Consider the following 19,908-nt stretch of genomic DNA (forward strand, 5'->3'; position numbering starts at 1 on the left):
TCTCTGAATTTAAAGAAAAGATCCATACCAGGAGTAAAGGATAGGTCTTCACTTTCTGTAGAGGGCAAACTGCTGGCTTTTGTACATACATATAGAAAAGACTGAAATATTTTAACTTATTATTTCAGCCTGCCAGAGGTTTGGAAGTAAGTCAGAGTTATTATCTTTATTGTGATCTTCTGTCTCAGTACACTCATTGAAACAAATGTTATAACAAGCTAAAAATCACAAAGCAGAAAGCAGATTTATATTTCCTCTGCTCCGTTCCACTTGAAGGGATCTATGTATTTTAGATTTATACATAGAGAAGATCTAGAAACCTCCATAAGAAATATCACAGAAGACTAGCATTCATATATTATACCTACTTATATCTCAGTAGTTTGGTCATCTGCTTTCCCCAAAACAGTAATGCACAGTAACTATTTCTCTGAAGATAGATACGTGCCTAGCAATCAGGGACAGTGCATTAGGTGATTACTGGATGGGATGAATAGTCTCTTTTCACTTATAACAGCATTGACACATTTATCTGGTTTGAAGACCAAGTGCTCATTTGGCAGTTTGCTTTGGCAACAAAACTTTTCTGAGAGAGAGAGAAAAAAATGTTTGCAGAGGTAAACATATTTCTCATCTCTTTGTAGTATTGTAGATGTTCAAAGTTTAAAATTTTAGTCAGGTATGGGATTTTACAGAATTCAATGTGAATCTCAAAATAGGCACCAGGAAAAATTGGTCTTGTTTCTTTAATACTAAAATGAAAGCAATCTCAGACTTAAGTTATTCCAAACAGAAGGGAAGATTAAAGATTCATTGGAAAACAATACTGTAACAAATGGGAAAATTTTTGAAATTTCGATGCAAAGAGAGAATGCTACTATTATTTTGCTAAATAGGTACCCAATTTTGTTTAATTGAAAATACTATAGGAACAAGAAGAAATAACAGACTTCCAGAAAGTATAATTGACAGTATTAAATTTGTGACATGTTCATGCATTCTAAGAATAAAAGAGGCTTTTTAATTGAATACTGATAAATAAAAACATCCATATACATCCTGAAATAATAATACAACAATATAGCTAGGTAAAAAAATCTTCACTAGAATCACAAAGTGTCTGAGAAAAATCATTTTAACTGAAGAATAGCATACTTACCATTTATTTCCTTAACCTATCTTTTGCAATTTTCCTCATATCCTCTACATTACACCACTACATCAAATCTACTTGGTAAGGACAAAAATATAATAATATTTCTGCATTATTCACATAGTCCTATTTGAGATTTTGTCAACTTGTCATGAATTTTGTCTTTGGGAAAGTGACCTTTGAAAAGAAACAGTGTTCTTCAAAGATAGTAATAATATGTCTTGAAGATTCTTTACTTGCATCCAACTATTTAATGTACTATATCCAAACATTACTATGAAAGGGTGGGGTATAAAATTCCATGTTACCTTCACCAACAAACATTTCAACATGCGTGATTTTTCCCATCAGAACCATTATTCAGCAAATATCAATAGAACATTGCACATAATCATTTGTACTAAGTTATGTGGAGAATGAAAAGATAACACATACATGCACTTGACAACCTCCTAGTGGGGAAAGGAGTATATAATTTACACTTTAGAGTGAGAAGCAATTTCAGTTGAGGGAATCATGAGCTCCATGCAGTGTCTGTATTAGAAGTAGGGAAACTTTCCACCTCAGCTGATGTAGGTTGTCCTGGTGGGAGATTGGAGGGGCAGTTGCAAAAGTTCAGCATTTACAGAAAAACTTTACTTAATTTGCTTAAAATATAGACGAGGTCAAGTGAGGTAGAGGGCGGTAAGGGTAGAAAACATATAGAACCCCAATTCCATGGTGTGTGAACATTAAATAGAGTAGTTTGATCTTTATTTTGTAGGCAGTGAGGTATTACTGAAAATTATAAGGAAGAAAGTGAGCTAGTTACAACTATACTTAGGATAGGAAGAACTGAGTAAGGGTGAGACTGAAGGTAGGAAGAGAGGTAAGAAGGCTACTGTGGTTACCCACAGAGGAGGTAAGAAACTCCCTCCCATATTAGATTTCAAAATTTAAATGTTCCACAATATCAATAACTGAATTTCCTGGATTTTATCAAGAATATATAGACATATTAAGATTAAGCTTTCTTTTTTCCAAACTGCAGTCAATAATTCTTCTCTTTTTTAATTTTAGATTTTTCATTACTCATATACAGCTTCATATGTGATTTACAACATACATACTAGGTAAGTTCTTTGATTTTCTGGTTTTAATGAGAAATTGTCCAAAATTATTTGTATAGATGTCAGGTTTGCTCATGTAAAAATATTCACATTTTTTCAAGGGAAGTTTGGGAGTTAAATCCCCCAGAAGTAGAGGACTCCGTTTTGCAGTATGCGGCCTGGGGTGTCCAAGGGCAGCAGCTGGTAAGCACGAGCTTTGCTATGCACTAAGTACTACACATCAAAGCTTAATGGAAAAAGTACAGAAGTCACTTCCTTTTAAAAATTATCTCTATATTTAATGTTTTCCTAAGTTCCTTTATACCATTCACGCAGTATTTCAACATAAAGATGTATCAGATGATACTAGTATTATTTTGTCAATAATTAAAAAAGCAAAATGAGTTTGTGAAGTACTATATGATTAAACTACTAGCTAATAATAAACTCTAGAAGAGATCCAAGGATACTAGGGCCTAGGCAATTTCTATTACCTAATATTGTGCAAGTTTTCATTATCAGTATTTATTCAAAACTCAAAAAAGATATTTATTCTCAAAGCATTATGCAGAATAAAAATTTATAGACAGTATTATTTAAAGTGATTTTTATCAATTATATTTTAAATATCACAAATTCAAAGAGAATTATTGGTGTAAAAAGAAGTTTTAACAAAATTATATCCTATACATCCTGTTGCACTGACATAAACACTTGATCATGGAAATACTGTTCAGGAAATAGTATTGCTCATGAGTAGTGCATGTACTAATCATTAACAAATCAACTTCCCAATGGTTTGCTAAGTGGGTACCTCCATGCCAGGAACAATGAAAGTTCCTTTTGCTCTATCGCTTTACTAATATCTAGACTTTCTAGACTTTTAAATTATCACTCGTATGATGATATTATACAAGAGTATTTAATCATAGCTTTATAAACACTTATTCTTTTATTGAGCTAGGAAAACTTTTAGTTATTGTGTTTCCTCATATAAGAAATACATATTAATAATTTGACAATTTTCACTTTTCTCCTTTTCTTATAAAAAGAGTTTATGTGCTCTGAATAATTGCCTCTATTTTCATTCAGTTTTGGGTTTTACTTTTTAATATTTTTTCTGGTTTCATTTCTACAAATATTCTGATTTATCATATACGTGGTTTGTATTTCTTGTATTAAATCTTGACAATGACATTGCAATTTGGCTTCAATCATATCCTCCTAGAATTTTCCAAGTACGTTTTTCATATTTGAGTCATTGAGCTATCTGATGTTGTCTGTTGTGTATGATGTTAAGCCACTATTCATTTCACGAACATTCCATTCAGCCAGCAATTGCCAGGCACTTTTATTGGTCACTTGATCTATGGTAACACATTTACGGGGCCATGTGCCACACCTGCAGGAGCTGTCTCCTGGCTCTCTATTTTGCTTCAACTGGTTTGTCTCACCATGTCTGAGGACACCTGTGTGCTAATTAAAACAAGCCTTATAATCTGATAAAGCAGGTTCATATGCTTCATTTTTTGTTTTCAGATGTATTTTGGATGTTATTTTACTTTTTCATCTTTCATGTGAATGTCAAAATTGGCTTTCAGTTCACATGTCCACTTTTGGAACCTTAAATGACATTGCCTTGGACTTCTAGGTATATTTTGGAAAGTTAACCTTTCAGTGATGATGAATCTTCATACTCATTAACATCTTATATATTTTAAATTACTTGGACTTTAATAGCTTAGTTACAAGTTATAATTTTCTACCTAAGTATTTACATTTTAAAATTTAAGCTTCTATTTTAATTGCATATATATTCTTTTTAAAAATCAGTTTGTTACTGGTAATTAAATGGAAAGGTATTCAAATTACTTATTCATGATTATACCTGGCTAAGAGCAACTATAAATTCAAAATATTTCAATGTATACTGTTATATTCTTGAGCTAAAATGATTTATTGCTCTTACATTCTAATTTTTATACTTCATATTTTCTTTAAATCCTCCAATAATTGTTAACATATGAACAAACAGATGTTGTGCTTTTGTTTTGTTTATGTGGGAAGATTTTTTAAATGTTACATTATTGTTATGAAATTATATTTTACATTTTTAAAAATGAGTTTTATTAAGTGATATATTTCTAAAGATTACCTAAATGTCTCAGTTTTAATATTTTAATCTTTTATTTTTTACATTTGGTGTTTTATTCCTAATTCTCTTCTAACACAATTTATAAATACTTTCTCTTTTCTCTTATCCATTTTGGTTAATGTTTATAAACTTTATCTGTATCACTCGAATGCACCAAATTTTAAATTTATCTGATATTACCTATTGTAATGTTAGTGTATTCATTTAATTTCTGATATAAAGAAATATTATGAAATTCTCTCTAATTCTCTCTAATTCAAAAAGTTTGATAGTAATACTGTTTTAATGTGATTTTGTCTTGATATTTTTCAATTTGTAATATCTTCTTTCAGGTTGATTATTGGTTTGTTTTAAAATTTACAAAAATATAAAAATGATGTTAAAACTAATTTATAGTGTTTACAGCAGGTCTATTATAAAGACTAAAATTGAATGACTTGTTTAATGGCTTAGCAGAAATTATTATAAATTTATCCATGATGAGCTTTATGTATTATTCATGACATAGGGCAGGGCTCTGTGTGTACTTATTAGATGAATCTTAATAATGTTAACAATATTTCTTTTATTTCCTTACGGGTGATAGTGAATGTGAGATTTTGCTTCTTTAAGTTTTTTATTTTCCTTTAGCATTCTGTCAGTCTTACATTATACAATTTCAACTGTTTTTAATTTCATACTGAAATTGGATTCTTGATACTTTAATCAATATGCACTTACTCTATTGACCTTCCACAAATGTGACAGAATAGCTCTAACTTTTAAAATATTTTTTGAACACAATTTTCTAGATTTTTCAAAAAAACTTAAAATCACTACTTCCACAACACCTGCGTGATTAAGATATGTTACTTATTTTCTGAGAGCCTCAACTTTCTCACATTTAAAATAAAAATATCTACAACATTATTTCATTATAATGTTGTTGAGAAATATAATTATTTATCTTAATAAATTATATATGTTTATTATTTTTGTTCTATTTTTTTAAATGTAAGAAATGCTTGCTTAAGCTAATTGGTGAAGTAAGGAGGTGAGATTATGTATTTCAACAAGATTGAAAGTAATATTCTATTACTACACAGTGCTCTTTTTCACATGAATAGTTCCGGACATGGATATGCTCTAGAAGTTAATAAGCGTCAGATATGGTCTCTGTGAGTGTTTGGTCTTATGATCCAAGTCATTTTTTCATTTTTTACTTCATCTTCCTAATCAGTAAAATGAGGGCATTTGACTCTGCTTCTTTGCAAACTTACTTAAACTGCTTTATTATTCTCATTTAAAGAAAAACTATCTAAAATTTTGATTGTCACAGTTACTGAAATAAGCAAATAGGTAAGTAGATGGAAGGTTGGAAAATAGAGAGTAACACTATAACAGATTTTGTTCATTTTTCAAATTCACAGCTTGCAGTTTGAAATATTTCCAGTGTGATCTGGCTATGAATTAGTGTTTTGACATAGGAAAACATTTTTCACATATAAACTTTCATTTTTCTGTTGGATTCTTTCCTTAAACATGCAAACTAACTGTTAAATAAAACAACATTAACATTAAAAACTGCTTAAAATATAGAGAAGAATCAAAGGTAAAATATATTATGCTATGACAGTCTTGAATTTTCTGTACATTTACTGTAGTTGCACAGACTTAGACCAAAGGACACTGAATAAATAAAGGTTTATTTTAAATCATTAATAAATGCATACACAAAGTTAATACATTATATTTGAAGCTGCTCAAATATTTTTTATGAATTTATTTTATAAAGAAGTCCTACAGAAAAACTTGTATTCACTGTCATTTCCACATTAAATGAGTAAATAGTTGAAAAAATATTTATGAGAAAAATTTAAAATGAAAAATTAACACAATGCCCAGACACTGTAGGTTATGGGCAGTATTTTGTCATTCTAATGTAGATACTAGATACATTTTTAGACAGTGTACTTTATCTACCTTTGTAGAAGGTCTCTAGAGTTAACCCAGTATGAAATTCTTGAAAGTGGCAGGAAATTGCATGGGGTGTGCTAGATATGAACATCCTGGTTTTGTTTCAGAGAAGTGTGTGATTGTGTCCATGGATATTGGTGAATGGGACGCAGAAAGTGGCAGGTGCTATAGCATCTGCTTCACTCTGGTGCTGTGCAGAGTAAAGGTGGTTCGCTGGGTCAGGCAACTTTATACCTCATAAAATTCCTGAGCCCAGAAAACAAGATAATTTCACTTTATGTTACTACAGAGTCCTTTAGAAATCTTTAAAGTTTTGGCTGGTTTAATATGATTCTTTCCTTTTACGTCTTGTCTGACAGAAACTTACACTTGGCCAAAATAATAGCACTTTGATATACTCCAGAAAGTAGTATTAATTGGATGAATTTTTTTCATGCCTTTCAATTGTTATTGATTGCTTATTTTCTCACATATTCAAGAAATGTATAAAAATATTAAAAAATAGAATAGGTATGGTCCTCTCTTAGGAATCATATTGTGAGTGAGTGAATATTGGGTCCACTATTTGTTAACTGATGAACTTGAGAAAGTAGCACTTTTTTATCAATTACTGATGTTTATTGTATTTGTATAGATTTATCCCATCATTCTTGCCATTTTCTGAAGTTCTGGAATTCTTTTTTCTTGAATGTCTTTAGTTGTGCTGACATGGCTGCCTCAATGTCTTAAATTGATTCAAACCTTACTATTCTGACCTTGGGATAGAGCCAGAGGTTGCAACATGGCTGGATATGGTGGATGAGAACTTGCTGTAATCTTAATATTATTATTTTTTTACATAGAATGCCATAAACCTTTTGTCACTAACTAGCTTGAGTCCTGGCTTTTAGTAATGACAGAAATTAAAACCAGAGCATATGTTTATAGGAAAAAGCTTTAATTAGTAAAAGAACGTAAGAGAAAATGGTAAAGGAGTTTGGATTGAGAAATTGAAATATCAGGTCAGTCCTTAACAAACAAGAAGATGAAACATCAGAAAGGGTTCCAGTTTGAAAAGCTGCAGGGGTCACACTCTGATGAAGGTTATGAGAATCCCCCCAGCTCTGCAAAAGCAAAAGGTCTGCTTTAAGGATCAGCTGGTGATTGGAGGTCTGACTGATCATTACTTGAGTACTGGTTTCATAGCTGTGGAATTTTCATGGCTGAGGTGTGGCTCGGTCTCCAGGAAAGGACTGGATTAATGTGTGGTGGTTTCAGTCATGTGAGACTCTCCTTTTCTGGAATTCAGGTGATAACAGACTTAGGACATTGGCTGGAGGCTTTTTAGGGTACCTGATTGTCGCTTTAAATACCTTAGCTTCATGCCCTCACTCTTGAAAGAGGATGAGATCACGTAAACATAGGGTTAATCAACCCTGTCCTGCCAGCTCCTAGACGGGCACTCCCTAAGTGATCAAAATGACCATATGTAGAGCTGAGAAGAGATTTGACTCAAGATTTCAATAACAAAGTGTACAAAAGGAAGTCACATTTTGTTCTGTTTTTAGCTACCTGTTCTGCGTTCTACTTGGACACATGTGAAGAGTCACAGAGTTTGGAATTATAATAGAAAACAAACCAGATCTCACATCAGCAACCAAACATTATAACACAAGACAACAAAAAAAAGCAAACTAAATCCAAACCTAATAGATGAAAAAATAATAGTAGTCAGAGCACAAATAAAGAGTAGAAAAAGAAACAAGAAAAATCAATGAATCGAAGTCAGTTCTTCAAAAGAATAAGTGAAATTGACCAATCTTTAATTAGATTGATTAAATGAAAACACTGAGAATTATATTAGTAAGATTAAGATTGAAAGTGGGAAAAATGTAATTGCCTATACAGAAATAAAAACCTATAAGCTAGTATTATAAGCAACTGTATACCAATAAACTTGATAAACTACGTAAAATAAAAAATTCCTAAAAACACAAAACCTACCAAGATGAAATCAAGAAGAAATAAAAGAAATCTGAATAGATCTGTAGCTAATATGAACATTGTATCAATAATCAAATATTTGATACAAAGTCTGGACCTAATGATTTCATTGGTAAATTCTGCCAAACATTTCAAAATAACTTCTTGCTAAACTTTTCCATAAGTTGGTGAAAGAAATAATTTCTAACCTATTCTCTGATGCCAGAATTACCCTGACAGAAAAACTAAAGGGGCTGATAGAAAGGAAAACTACAGACCAGCATTACTTATGAATTACACAAAATTCCTCAACAAAATATTAACAAAACAAATTCAATAACATATTAAAAACATGATAGAATACCAATAAAGTGGGGTTTATTTCTGGAATGCAAGAATGATACCACACCTAAAAACTGGTCCAATGTAATACACAATACTGATGGAATAGAAAAAACCAAATATAATCATTTCAATTGATGCAAAGACATTTGACAAAGTTAAACCACTTGGATGACTTAACGCACCCACCAAAGTAGGACTATAAGGATATGGTTTCAACATAATAAAAGCTATATGTTAAAAATAATTTGTCCTTTACTTTCTTTCCTTTCCCCCTCCCCTCCCAATTCCCGTACACCTTTGGAGCTTTCCTTCCTATTTCAGATTATCAATTATTCATTTTAATTGTATTAATCCTTATTTACCCTTTCAGTTTCTCACACTAGAGAAACTATTCAGTATTTATACATTTGTGTCCTATTTATTTCACATAAGAGGATGGCCTCAATATGCATCCATTTAGCTATAAAAATGCCTCTCATTTCTCATTTTTTATGGCTGAATAGTACTCCATTTCATTTTTTAAAACCACACCTTCTTTACCCAGTTTCCAGTAGATGGACACTTGGGCTATTTCCAAGCTTTAGCTATTATGAACTGTGCCACTATAAAGACGGGTGCACATATATTGGTGTGGTATGATTATTTTAATTCTTTTGGGGAGATACCCAGCAGAGGAATAGCTGGGTCAAATGAAACCTCTAGTCCTAGTTCTTTGAGGTATCTCCATACCAAAAAAGAGAACTACAGACCAATCACCCTAATGAATATAGATGCAAAAATTCTCAAGAAGATACTGGCAAACAGAATACAGAGGGTCATCAAGAAGATCATACACCCTGACCAAGTTAGATTTATCCCAGGGATGCAAGGATGGTTCAACATACATAAATCAATAAATGTAATACACTATATTAACACAGTCAAGGAAAAAAACCATATGATTATCTCAATAGATGTAGAAAAAGCATTCGACAAAATCCAACACCCATTCATGATAAAAACCCTATAGAAAATTGGAATAGAAGGTCTTTATCTCAACCTGATCAAGGCTATATATGAAACACCAACAGCCAACATCATACTAAATGGTCAAAAAGTGAAAACTTTCACGTTAAAATCAGGAGCAAGACAAGGATGCCCACTATCACCACTCCTGTTCAATATAGTTCTGGAAATATTAGCCACAGCATTTAGAAAAGAGAAAGAAATAAAAGGAATAAAGACAGGAAAGAAAGAAATTAAACTGTCATTATTTGCTGATGATATGATACTTTACATAGAAGACCCAAAAAACTCTGCCAAAAGACTTCTAGACTTAATTGACAGATTCAGTAGAGTAGCTGGATATAAGGTCAACACTCAAAAAACAATAGCCTTCTTGTACACAAATAACAGACTCATTGAGAGAGAAATTAGGGAAACAATTCCTTTTATAATAGCATCCAAAAAAATGAAATATCTAGGAATCAATCTAACAAAGGAAGCAAAAGACCTCTACACTGGTAACTACAGCACACTGAAAAAAGAGATTGAAGAGGATACAAGAAAATGGAAAGACATCCCTTGTTCCTGGGTAGGAATAGCCAATATAGTGAAAATAGACATACTTCCAAAATTACTATATAGATTCAATACAATGCCAATTGAAATTCCAACAATATACTTCACAGAACTAGAGAAAACAATCCCAAAATTCATTTAGAACCAAAAGAGACCTAGAATAGCAAAAGCAATTCTAGGCAACAGAGACATGGCTGGGGGTATCATAATCCCCAACTTGAAAGTATACTACAAAGCTACTGTGATAAAAACAGCATGGTACTGGCAAAGAAACAGACCTAAGGATCAGTGGAATAGGTTGGAAGATGCAGAAACAACTCCAGACATACTCAGTCACCTCATCTTTGACAAAGGAGCCAACCACCCTCATTGGAGGAATGATAGCCTATGTAATAAATGGTGTTGGAAAAACTGGATTTCATCCTGCCAAAGATTAAAACTAGACTCACATCTATCAGTATGCACTAAACTAAGATTGAAGTGGATTAAAGATCTAAATATTAAAACAGAAACACTAAACTTGGTGGAAAATAAGTTAGGTAGAACTCTTGAAGACATTGGCATAGGAAAAGACTTTGTGAACAAAACCTCAAGAGCACAGGAACTAGCACAACGAATCAACAACTGGGATCTCATCTTATTAAAAAGTGTTTGTTTTTTAATGAAATGATGCCCCTAAAATAGTAAAAAATATTAGATATTTAATTGAGAAGTCTTCTATTTTATGTCAATGTCATTTTCTCTAAAAAAAAAACCGAAACAATTTTGTCCTAATAATGGGAAAGTTGAGCAGTACAGTTTGGAAATACTGATGAACCATAAGATAATAAGTGAGTTTCATGGGACACACACACACATATGCACACACACACACACACAAACAAAAAGTTAAAATAACTCAAGCTTCTCAACTGATAAATTTTCAAACTATTCAGGTAAATATTTACCTTCATATGTTACATAGGTGACATATATGTATATATACATATGTGAAAGGAAATATATTCTTATATAAGTAAAATGATACAACAATGTGTATGTGTGGAAAAGAAAAAACATGCAATTACAATACATAATTTAAAATAAAATTAATTTGCATTATCATGTAAAATCACACACCCTTCAGGGAAGCACCCCATTAATTAGTGTCTAATAATTAAATACTATATTTGCAACATTTATACCTAAATCGATGCTAGTCAAGTGTTTACAGAGCTATAGACCCAGCCCCTCATAAAGTAATAAATCTACAAAAAATAGAAAAAGAAATAATACTCCTTAATAAGAACATAGTTCAGTGTACTTTTTTCCACTTCAGAGTTGCACATACTGATATAAAGAGAAAACAGCAACTCTAATACTGTTAGCTGAAGAAGTGCTGCTTTTCAAGTTGCTTGCACTGACCTTATTAGAAGTCACTTGAAATGGCTGCTGATTGCCTTGGACTCTAAATTCTCTGAAGGCCGGAGCTCAGACTCTATAACCCTCCGAGCATGTATTATGTGTATAATGAATTGTGGAGGAAGCAGCCAAGAGTTTTCCACTGAAAATAATTAAAGAGATTTTTGCTAAAGGAAGGTTGTTGAAGCCTGTACAGGCATGAGTGAGAAACAAAGTACTCAGCTGTTGAAATTTTCTAGGATGGACCAGCTCTTGACAGTGAGTAGAAGTACTGTTAGGCTTATGTAAATGAAAGAACAAAGTGAAAGAAAACAAAACAATAAAGGAAAGGAAAGAAGAAAACCATCTGTCCACTGTATGTGATTTTAAAATACTTTTCTTTTCTATTCTATATGTGTTTCTATGGTTTCATTTAACATGTCAGAAAAATAGAAAGGAAGTCAATACTTCAAGACAAAAAGTATCAATACTAATGATGGAGTACTGAATTTTCCCTATCACTTTTTTTTTGGGGGGAGCAGTGTTTATTCCAATAAAAGTATTTTAGCAGCTTTAGTGTGTGTTATAAAATTTTATGAGTTCTGACTATACATTAAGAGGATGTTACTTGTTATGGATATAAAAGGTACAACTTCTGCACTGCAAGAGCTCAAGACTATAAAAGTAAGAATTCTGTGTCTGGACAAACTTAGAGAGGATCTCGACATGAACTTCATCTTTTGAGGGGAGATCCCATCATAAGTTATGGCAGCTTCATGAAAGGAGTGACCTAAGAGCTGAATTTTGCAATTAGGTGCTGAATTTGATTCCCTCTGGAGTAGCATGAGATTCTCAAATGTGATAGAAAAGAGAATAAATTTATGCAAAGTCAGACTTGGATTATTAGGTCATTTTTTAACAATAGACACGAAAAATTAGATATTGTTTCCAAAGAAGATAAAAAGGAACAGGTGAACCACTGATATAAAATATTTCAGCAGAAACCATTGTTTCCTTTTTGTAATACAAGGTGTCTATTTTCTTTAATTTGTATTTAAGCCATTTTGAGGTATTTAGTAATAATGGGACAAATGCAACAGGATATTTTTCCTATTTTTTACCATAAATATGAATTTATGTGATGCATCTTGTCTCATGATGCCCCCAATGTGAAATTAAACAGTAAATTGTAGAATAAGAATTATAGAAATTTCAGGATTGTAGACTCTAGAACTGTAAACCGGGGTCCCACATAATCCAGTACTCTCAATACTTTAGGCAGTTCCTACTAAGCGTACTATTTAAATGGAATAATATTGTAGATAATAATCAGTGACTGTTCCCAAATAGTAGAATTTTTCCATTTTATTGCAACTTTTGCATATCTGTTATCCTGAATTTTAGCTCTGCAGACTACCCTACAGTGATGCTGGGTGCAGTCATGAGTCTAAATAAACAAAAATGTAGGAAGAATAATATTATAATATTTTTGTAAGACGTGAACGATTTTACACAACTCCCAGAGTAAAAGGATTCCAATTAGGAAGAGTTCGGTGTTTTAATGATTTACAATATTTTGTTAAATGGATGCAGGAAACTCCTTGAAGGAAACTGTAGTCTGCATTAATGTCAGATTTCTTCACGTCAGAATAACTGTAGACATCATTTTAATGATATGGTAGAGGACCTCTCCCTCTCTGTTCTTAAGAACAAGGAATATGAAAATGTGAAAATAAATCGCATCTTTACAGATATCATTAATAAGCGACATCCTAAATGATAGTCTCTAAGGAACTGGATAAAAATTCCCCACAGCTATGCATGGATCAAAACCAAATGCATATTTTAAAAGAAAAATATACAGAAGTGGGCAAATTGACAATCTTAACTGGTAATTTCAACATTTCTTTTACAGTAAAAGATGCAAAATGTAGGAGAAAAGTAAGTATGTAAAAGATTTGATCAACACAACCATCATGACATAATCGATGTTTATAGACACCTATACCCAAAAAACACAGACTACATGGTATTTTTCACATGCCTTTTCTGGGCCATAAAACAGATCTCAATAAATACAAAAGAATTAAAATCATGCAGTGAATATCTTATGACCACAAAGGAATTAAGTTAATTGGGCTAACCATATAACCCAAAATAAATATAGGATCACACGAAAATTCTAAAAATAGAATTCATTCTGTAGATCTCTTGTACTTGTGGCTAAACACATATAACAAAAACTTCATTACAACATTTTTTCTAATTTAAAAAACAAAGTTTGAGGAAAAACAAATAATTTCACAATACGATCCTGGTAAAATAAAATTATGTAAAATAATGAAATAAAATACTAAGGAGCTTTTGAAAGTATGAGTCTTTTATATGTGCAAATATATTGTGCTATCTAATGATAAAGTAAAAGTGCATACCATTAGGTACTGTGCTGTCATTTTTAGAATAAGCAAAATAATCTCCCTTAAGCCACAATGAGTAGGTATTATTTAAATATTTCTAGAATTGGAAATGACAAAACAAACCTTTAAAGGCAAAAATCAGTTACTTTTACTACTATCTAAGAAAATGAAGAATCTAAGAAAATTTTAAAATAGAGGAAATGATGGCCAGCTTTTCGTACTTGTCAAATTGCCCTTTCTTTCATATCAAAATTAGAAAATTTTACTCAAATATAGTCAAAGTCTTATAATTGGAAACTGCTCTGAATTAAAGATTATTTTCTAGGATATAATTTATCAAATTCTAGGTGTAATATTTTTCGTATCTTAATTAAATTTCTTATTAGCAGGTAAATTATTAATTCCAAAAATGATAATTATTTACACTTGAGGACAAATGTCAATATCAATGGTCATTTAAAATGGTACCCATTTTACTTGTACTTCAAATGTGGAATATAATAATACATGAAACAAAGTCTTTGTAAATAAGGAAGGGTGGAATGGGTGAAGGGAGGGCAGGGGAATGGGTTAAAAATAAGAACCAAGATACATCATGTAAAGGTACAAGATCCCAATGATGAATGTAACAGTATTGCATACATAAAATATACCAATAAACTTAATGAAAAAAAAAGACTTAGTTTCTTCAGGTTTCTTATTCTAGAGTTCCAGGGTGAAGGAACAGTAGTACTTTTAACTACTTGTCCAGTTTTCAGTTTCTTTAAAAGCCCTTCAAATTCTTTCCAATGAGACTTTAATAATGTTCAAGATTTCTGGAATTAGATGACACAATTTATTACCAAAATGTTTTAGTTTAGCTGGGCATGGTGGCACCCACCTATGATTCCAAGTTCAAAGAATACACTTGAAATATTAACAAAACAATAAAGTTTTAGAATTGGAGACTATCTATAATAAAAATGTAGTTGATGGAATTAAGAACAGTATAGAAATGAAGAGAATAGTCAGAGATATTCTGATCAATACATAATATTGAATCTGAAAAAATACTGAGAAAGTTACAAGGGGAAAATACACGAACCCAGAGGGGAATAGTTTAACCAAAATAAAATCAAGGCCAAATGTGATGGTGCAGGACTATAATCCTAGTACTCAGGAGGCTGAGGCAGGGTTCTAGTGAATTCCAGACAAACCTGAGCTACACAGTGAGAAGCTTTCTACTAAAAAAGAAGAAAAAAATTTCAAAGTTTTACTATATGGTAAATGGAATAATAGGAGAAGAGAGAATGCAAAAGGAAACATATTTAAAGAAATGACAGCCCCAAATTGCAAAATTTAGTAAAAGATAAAAACATACCCACTGAAGATGCTAAATGAATCCCAAACACAAAGAAATTCACAGACAAGCACTCATAGGTCCATATTAGGCAAGCTGTGGAAAACTACGGATAAAATATTGAAAGGCCAGAGAAACAGCACAAAGGGAAGCCAATTAGAATGCCCAGAGTTCACAGAAGAAATCATAGGGAATCAAAGTGAAATAAAAACAGCTTCTGATTTCTAATTAAATAGAAACAAAGAGTCTATGGTACATACATTGCTTTTGTGCCATTTTCGGAGTCCTCACATTCCAAAGGCTCGGGTTTTCCTCTCATATCAATATAAAGAAAAATGATAGCAGAGGAAACCCAGACATTCAAGGGTGAAGAACATTGAAAATGATACATAGAGAAGTAAACCTCATAAACTTGATTTTCTCTTAATTTCTATATAAAACATTAATGTTAAAATGGTTTATGGGGCCTAAATGTATGTATGTGTGATACCCTTGAGAAATATAATAAAAATTCCATTTTCAGTAACATTTGCAATTATTCCATATTTTTATGAACTTATCTTCCTGTATGATAATTTATTTATAAAAGATAGTTGAGCTTCTTAGTAGACCAACAAAAATGAGGTTTTCTGGTAAATAATTTCAGAATTTAAGGGTATGTGGTAGATATGATACCTTAGTTTTATTAAATAACAATAAGTAAAATCACGTCTTAATAAATAATCCACATGGTTGACTAATGATTTTATCTCTGATACATTTGACAAGTTGGAACAAGTCATTTTGAAAGTGTTTACTAAATGATTTACTATATAAAACTGCTTCAACTTTTTCCTAGGACATTGTGAACTTCTGAGGTTTTGGGTTTTTGTTCTTATTTCTGAAATTTAAGATGTATTCTCTTGGTAACTAATCCAGTTTTAATCATGCAGCTTATAAAATATTTATTAAGTAATTCAAAGTTCCTAGAGCCTGTGTTATTCCCAAAGTTCATAACCTTCAAGAATTTACTTAATAAATGTAGAGAATTTTATCCTTTAAGGAGAGAAAAACAGGCATTTGAGTTTTTGAAGAATAAGAAGTTTGTTTCTAGAATTTTTAATGTTTTAGTCACTCTGGAGAGTTCAATTGAGTGAAATTAAAGAAGTGTGGAGGTATTTAAATCTGGAAGCAGAAAGTGATAGATAAGTCAAGACATAGTCTGGACAAAATTGTGATGAATATAAGATATGAATAACTGATAGACTGAGTGCATGTTTAGGGTCAGGGTTAGGAAAGGTAGACTTTTTGGGAGTCATGCTTTCTTGATTTTGGTTTTAAAAATTAGGTCCATTTACTTGAAGAAAAGAAAGACTACATAAACAAGAAAGCTATTTACAAAGACTATATGGAAAAAATGCTGTTACACAATCTAAAAAGTTAAGAAATGTGAAGGATACATTGAGAAAGAATGAGAATGGGTTGGTAGACATGGAGCGACTATAGATTTGTTGGGATTGTGAACGAAGCATCACTCTGGATTCTTATGCATTCTATGATGCATTTAAAATGAATCTGGTAAGGGAATGCAGGATGGATTTATTTGAGCGGAGAAAGAATGCCTGGGAGAGAGAGCCCTGAGATGACTCCTTTAACCAGATTTGAAATGCTGTCCCTCCACATGTGTAGCTATGAAAGTTGCATAGTTTTAAATCAATGCATAAAAGTTGTGTTTTGTGCGTTTTGATTAGAACCTGGATGTGTAAAGAAATTCAGGAGATAAATCATCAGAAATACCTTCTTCAAGTTGAGTTCTGTTATTACTACTAAAGTTTACTGATTTAAAATTAACCTACCTCTGATAGAATTGTTAATGAAATTTAAAAGCCGTGAAAATAATTAGTCTTTAAGGTTTCAAATAAGCATGATTTCCGGGCTGGGGATTTAGTTCAGTGGTTCCGGCACCTGCCTCGCAAGTGCAAAGTCCCGAGTTCGATCCCCAGTACCAAAAAAAAGAGAAAGAAGAAGAGATCCCACGTGTTGATTGTTTGGGCGGGAGATTTAGCTCAGTGGTTTCACCGCCTGTTGTGTAAGTGCAGGGACCTGAGTTCGATCCTCGGTACCAAAAAAAACCATGATTTCCTTGGAATATTTAACCTATCAGATGTTCTAATTTTTAAAAATAATGGTTTGGTAATGTATTTAGGAAATGCAGTAGAGTATCCTGGATTTCAGAGAATAACAAGGAGATTAGAAAAAGCTTAGAGGAGTCCTGAATTTTAAAAAAAGAAAGAAAGAAAGAAAGTGTATTTTTAAAATCCATGTTCCTTACTTGTTTTACCAAAGGTGAACAAAGTGTTTTCTATAAAGGACCAGAAGTTAATTTTAAATTCACAGGATAAGAAACAAAATCATAATTTTTTTTATAGGTGCTTATAGAACAAGACCCAAAATAAGTTGCCACAACATTTTATTGAGATCTTTTACAAAGAAATAACAATTAAATACAATACATCATAATACAAATCCAAAAATGAGAAAAGTGAAATTCTGTTTTTATTTTTATTAGTACATGTTTACAGTACATAAGGAGTACTTTTGTCATGCAGAGTTAGTCCATGTACATAACACATCTTCATTCTCTTTCACCCCATTCTTTTCTCTTCCCTCCTAATTGTAAGTAAGCTTTCCCTGTGATTAAGTACATTGTCAATACTGGTCTGCAAAAATCACAGCTCATGAATATGAACAGACTGCACTTTGGCTGTGCACCACAGTTTGTTGAACCATATTCTAGACTATGGAATTGGGGGAGGGTAATGCCTGTTAGAACTAGTGTCTTAAAAAATTATTTCTCCATAGTGCAGAGCCAGAGAATGGTGAGTCTCGAGACATGAACCTCAGATGAGAAGGCTCTGATCTAAACAAACAGTCAAGAGCTTTGAGCATTTTGGAGTCTAAGATGTGGTAAGCAGTAGTCATGGAGGGCTGCTAGAAAATGGAGTGCTTAAGGGAGAGAGAGGGTACAGTTGTGGCAGTTACGGAAAGGAACACACAGAGGAGAAACTGCAAATAGAAGGAAGAGGGGTGGTTATGGAGTGCCACTATGAAACTGCACAGTGACATGGTATAGGTGGTAGAGTTGTAATGGGCCAGGAAGTATTGTGATTTAGCACAAAGATGGCATCATTGTGTCACATCAGTTTTGGTGGTAATAAGACTTCTGACCTAAGGGTGACTGATACCCACTGAGATAGGTGATGGGTGATCCACTTGATACCCTTTGTGTGGGGATGTGATCAGTAACCCTAGTGGCAAGAGGTCATCATTACTGCAATGATAGGATCCATCAAAGCTCCACGCTATTCTCTATTAGATGCTGTAGTTTGTGTCATCCTAAAAGCAAGTGTTAAAACTGTTTCCAGAATGAAAAAGTGTGGTGAAGTGGGGCCTAAAGACAAGTGAGTAGGCCATGAGAATGTTGTGAATGGATTAATACCTTCATATCTGTAGTGGGTTTCTTACAAAGGGGAAGTTTATTTCTCTTTAATCTCTCCTACAGTCTTGGCTTTCTGTCTTCTACTATGAAGTAGTGCAGGAAGAAGTCTCTCATCCTACGCCAGTCCCATGATCTTAACATTCTTCACCTTCATAACCCTAAGAGTACATTTTATTACTTACACATTATTTCATCTTTGATATTCTGTTATAACATCATGAACTAGACCAAGAACAGAGTAAGTGTAGTTACAAGATAAGATATATTGCTAGCATTCTGTGAAGAAGGATCCTACACCATAAATTTACATCCTATGGAGCAGTGGTAGCCAAGCTGTGGCACGCGTGCTGCAGCTGGCTGTTTGTATCACTGAAAGCTCTAAAAGGCTTGCCATCACTGCTGTGGAGTCTACATAACTCAGAGCAAATGACTTAATATTTCAGTATATTTCCTCAACTCTCATTCTCTCCCTACTTTTTGTCTTCCTCCTCTGTTTTCTTACTACTTTTAAGTTCACAGAAAAGACCCCCGCCAGGGAGACTCTTGTGAAAGCTAATTCATGGCATGCCATCATCTCTTTTCATCTTTTCTTATCCCATCCTTAATTTATAAACACAAAGATGTTTGTACACTGGTGATATCCACTCCACTCTTCTCTTGCTCATTTACTCCTCAATCTTTTTAATTCTTTCCAAAAATTATAATGCAGTTATTAGGAGAGACTGAATTTGGACTTTCTGTAAAGTCATCATGCCAGGTATGTGGACATATGCTTTCTCTTTGTATTGGTTTCTGTTTTGTCTCTTCTAGCACTAAATTACTATAAACATCAACCTTAGGAAGCATAATCAAGTGCCACTGGAGGCTAATGTGAAAAGCAGGCATTTTAACGAAAGACATTATTTCTTTATTGTATGTCTTATCTATTTGCTCTTCACTGGGACACAATACCACACACCCACAGACCTAAGGAGATAAGTTTTGTTTTGGCTCAATGTTTGTAGAGGCCTCAGTCCACAGTGTGCTGGCTCCAAGGCAGGGCAGTGTAGTAGAGGGGAATGGCAAAGCAGAATTG

General features: G+C 32.6%; 1 protein-coding gene across 4 annotated transcripts in view; it reads left to right on the forward strand.

Annotated features, from left to right (window-relative positions):
* Dpp10 (dipeptidyl peptidase like 10) overlaps window positions 1-19,908 on the forward strand; it is a 1,332,172-nt gene that overhangs the window by 1,195,149 nt on the left and 117,115 nt on the right. For all 4 annotated transcript variants that reach the window (XM_004836090.4, XM_004836089.3, XM_087197849.1 and 1 more), the window contains 2 exons: window positions 2,213-2,265; window positions 2,364-2,445. In XM_004836090.4, coding sequence (XP_004836147.1) covers window positions 2,213-2,265; window positions 2,364-2,445 — 135 coding nt within the window. The remainder of the gene's footprint in view (window positions 1-2,212; window positions 2,266-2,363; window positions 2,446-19,908) is intronic.

This window comes from Heterocephalus glaber, unplaced genomic scaffold (genome assembly GCF_053883595.1).
Source record: "Heterocephalus glaber isolate CG9 unplaced genomic scaffold, H.glaber_assembly_v1.0 deba00000347, whole genome shotgun sequence".
NCBI classification, from domain to species: Eukaryota; Metazoa; Chordata; class Mammalia; order Rodentia; family Bathyergidae; genus Heterocephalus; species Heterocephalus glaber.